We start from the raw sequence: 3129 nt of genomic DNA, 5'->3' as shown, positions 1-3129 counted from the left end.
ACAATTAACAGTTCGGTAATAAGCTTGGTAACCACTGTCTAATATCAATATTCACATTTGGGAGGTTTCAATAAACGAATCATGTGATCGGTATAACTGTGGACTTCTTCGCAAGAAGTCAAATATAACGGTAGTCCCTACTCGAGGGAAATCGGTAACGGTATGCTAGTTCTACCTTCCCACTAGCGAAAGCTATAACGGTAATCTATAATTACAAGGTGCACCAGGTCTAACGAACCCGCCGTTAGCTACGAGATCCTTCAATATCTACTCCCATTTATACTTGTCTCTGTAATCCATATATACTTATTGAAAATATTTTGAAACAATATAGGGCATTTAGGTTCTTATCAACTTATATAATTTCTTTTTGATAACAGTAAATTCAAGTAACGGTAAAACAGATCTAGTGACAACGAAAATATTTAAAACAACGGTAATCTTCTCAAATAACTATTTCGATATCATATCGAGTAAAAGACTTGTCCCACGTGCAACTTAAAATAATCGGTAACATATTCATATTAAGAATCATATGTAAATCATGCAAGTTATGAAAACACAAATTGCGGTAAGATTACTGCTCACAGTACTCGTGCCGAAATACCAAATGCTTCACCTCGAGCAATTCGTACAAATTCCTCCAATCAATCTATAATTACATAATATCGATCTCATGTTAATTTCCTTATCTAGGCTAATTCATAGCTATTTTAGAAAATTCAATCATCGGGGTTCATGTTTGAATCTTAATTTGTGGATTTATATTTACTCATGCTATGAGTAATTTAAATTAGTCCAAAAATCTTGTAAATAAAAAGGTATTTATATTTAATCATAGAATTAGTCCATAATTCTATAAATTTCAAACTATTTAATATAATTTATTCCTCTAGAAGTAGACCCATTATTGCTTAAACCAAACCCTTATAGCCTTGTTATCTCCATAGTAATTGTATATTTCTTTTTATATAAAAGAAAGTTGATATTGAATTCTTTTGTACCACATGAAATTGCATAAATATAGTGAAATAATTCAACAGATGAGAAGAAGAAGGTTAACCTCTTGAGTCGAATACTTTTAATTTCAACTCCCAATTCTTCTTAAGGCCTTTGTCCAAAGCTTTCTTCTTCTTCTTCTTCTTCTTCTTCTTCTTCTTCTTCTTCTTCTTCTTCTTCTTCTTCTTCTTCTTCTTCTTCTTCTTCTTTTCCCCCTTTTTTTCTCTGAAACCCGCTGCTCCTGTTCTCCTTTTTTTATGCAGCTTGCTGCTTTCCCCCTTTCTGTTTTTCTAAGGTTTTCCAGAGAATGGCTTCGTGCCCTTTTAAAATCCTTATTCTTCTTTTTTTTCTTTTTGTCATGACATGAGCTAAGCCCACTTGTATTCTATCTCCTTTTTGTTTTGTTTATTTTATTTCATTATTTGCTTTTTTTTTGTTACTTTCTTATAGTTATTATTATTATTATTATTATTATTATGATGATGACCAATACACCCTTATTTAAAAAATATAAGGTATTACATCCTCCACACCTTATGAAATTCGGTCCCCGAATTTAACTCAAGTACATACCTGTAGACTGAAATAAATGGAGGTACTTGACTCGCATAGTATCTTCTATTTCCCAAGTAGCTTCTTCAACTGTATGATTTCTCCATAAGACTTTCACGAACACGATTTCTTTTGACCGTAGTTTTCTTATCTGTCTATCAACAATATCCATCGGTTTCTCCTCGTAAGACAACTTCTCATCAAGCGGTATATCAAGTGCTTCAAGCACTTGAGATGAGTCTGATATACATTTTCTTAGCATTGAGACATGAAAAACTAGATGAATAAAGGACAACTCAGGATGAAGTGCCAAACGATAAGTCACCACTCCCACTCGGTCTATTATCTCATACGGTCCTATAAACCTGGGGCTCATCTTGCCTCTTTTCCCAAACCGCATCACACCTTTCATAGGAGAGACTCATAGGAACACTTTGTCCCCAATTGTGAACACTAACTCTCTTCTTCTCTTATCCGCATAAGATTTTTGTCTTCTTTGAGCTCCAAGCAATCTCTGTATGATCAACTGGACCTTGTCCATAGATTCTTGTACTATGTCAGGTCCCATTAAGTTAGACTCACCGGCTTTAAACCACCTGATAGGGGAACGACATCTTCTACCATACAATATTTCGTACAGTGCCATTTGAATACTGGACTGGAAGCTATTGTTGTAAGCAAATTTAGCTAAAGGTAGATAAGTGTCCTAACTACCTCCAAACTCAAGAATGCAAGCTCTCAACATATCCTCCAAGATCTGAATAGTACGTTCAGACTGCCCGTCTGTCTGAGGATGAAATGCTACTAAGATCTACTCGTGTACCTAATGCTTCTTGAAAAGATTTCCAAAAGCGTGAAGTGAACTGTGATCCTCTATCAGAGATGATGGATACTGGAACTCCATGAAGTCGGACAATTTCGTTCATAAATATATGTGCATACCTGATTCCACCATATGTAGTCTTCACCGGTAAAAAGTGTGATGATTTCGTCAGTCGATCTACAATCACCCATACCGAGTCCTAACCTCTAAAGGTTCGTGGTAGCCCGGTGACAAAATCTATAGTAATTCTTTCCCATTTCCACTCTGGAATCTCAATTTGTTGTAGTAGTCTTGTGGGTCGCTGATGCTCAGCCTTGACCTGCTGGCAAGTCAAACAACTAGAAACAAAGTTAGCAATATCTTTCTTCATGCCTTCCCACCAATAAAATTGCTTCAGGTCATGGTACATTTTTGTGGATCCAGGATGTATAGTGTATTTAGTGTTGTAAGCTTCTTTAAGAATAACATGTCTCAACCCATCTATGTCTGCTACACATAGCCTGTCACCCATTTGAAGAACACCATCAGTTTCAACAATCATATCCTTGCTTTTACTAGCTAAGACCTCATCTCTGTATTTGCATAATCATTCATCCTCATATTGGGTGGCCTTAATGCGCTCAACTAATGAAGACTTAGCCTGAGCACAAGCCAACAATGCCTCTGAATTTCCGACACAAAATCTGATACCTGTATCTTCTAGTCTCTAAATATATTTAGCCAAAAGTCTCTTTGCATGGGCTATATATGCCAAA

At 35.8% G+C, this 3129-nt stretch overlaps 1 protein-coding gene across 1 annotated transcript; it reads right to left on the bottom strand.

Annotated features, from left to right (window-relative positions):
- Nucleotides 1-1058: 1058 nt before the first annotated feature.
- LOC138873948 (uncharacterized) lies at nt 1059-2915 on the bottom strand. The gene is made up of 3 exons (XM_070152441.1): nt 2579-2915; nt 1573-1791; nt 1059-1240 (listed from the first exon to the last, which is right to left on the bottom strand). The coding sequence occupies exons 1-3, from the start codon at nt 2913-2915 to the stop codon at nt 1059-1061; spliced, it is 738 nt and encodes a 245-aa protein (XP_070008542.1).
- Nucleotides 2916-3129: the final 214 nt, after the last annotated feature.

The sequence above is a fragment of the Nicotiana sylvestris genome, chromosome 7 (assembly GCF_000393655.2).
Source record: "Nicotiana sylvestris chromosome 7, ASM39365v2, whole genome shotgun sequence".
NCBI lineage: Eukaryota > Viridiplantae > Streptophyta > Magnoliopsida > Solanales > Solanaceae > Nicotiana > Nicotiana sylvestris.
Note: the sequence above shows the minus strand (reverse complement) of the source record. Positions and strands in the feature narration are given on the sequence as shown.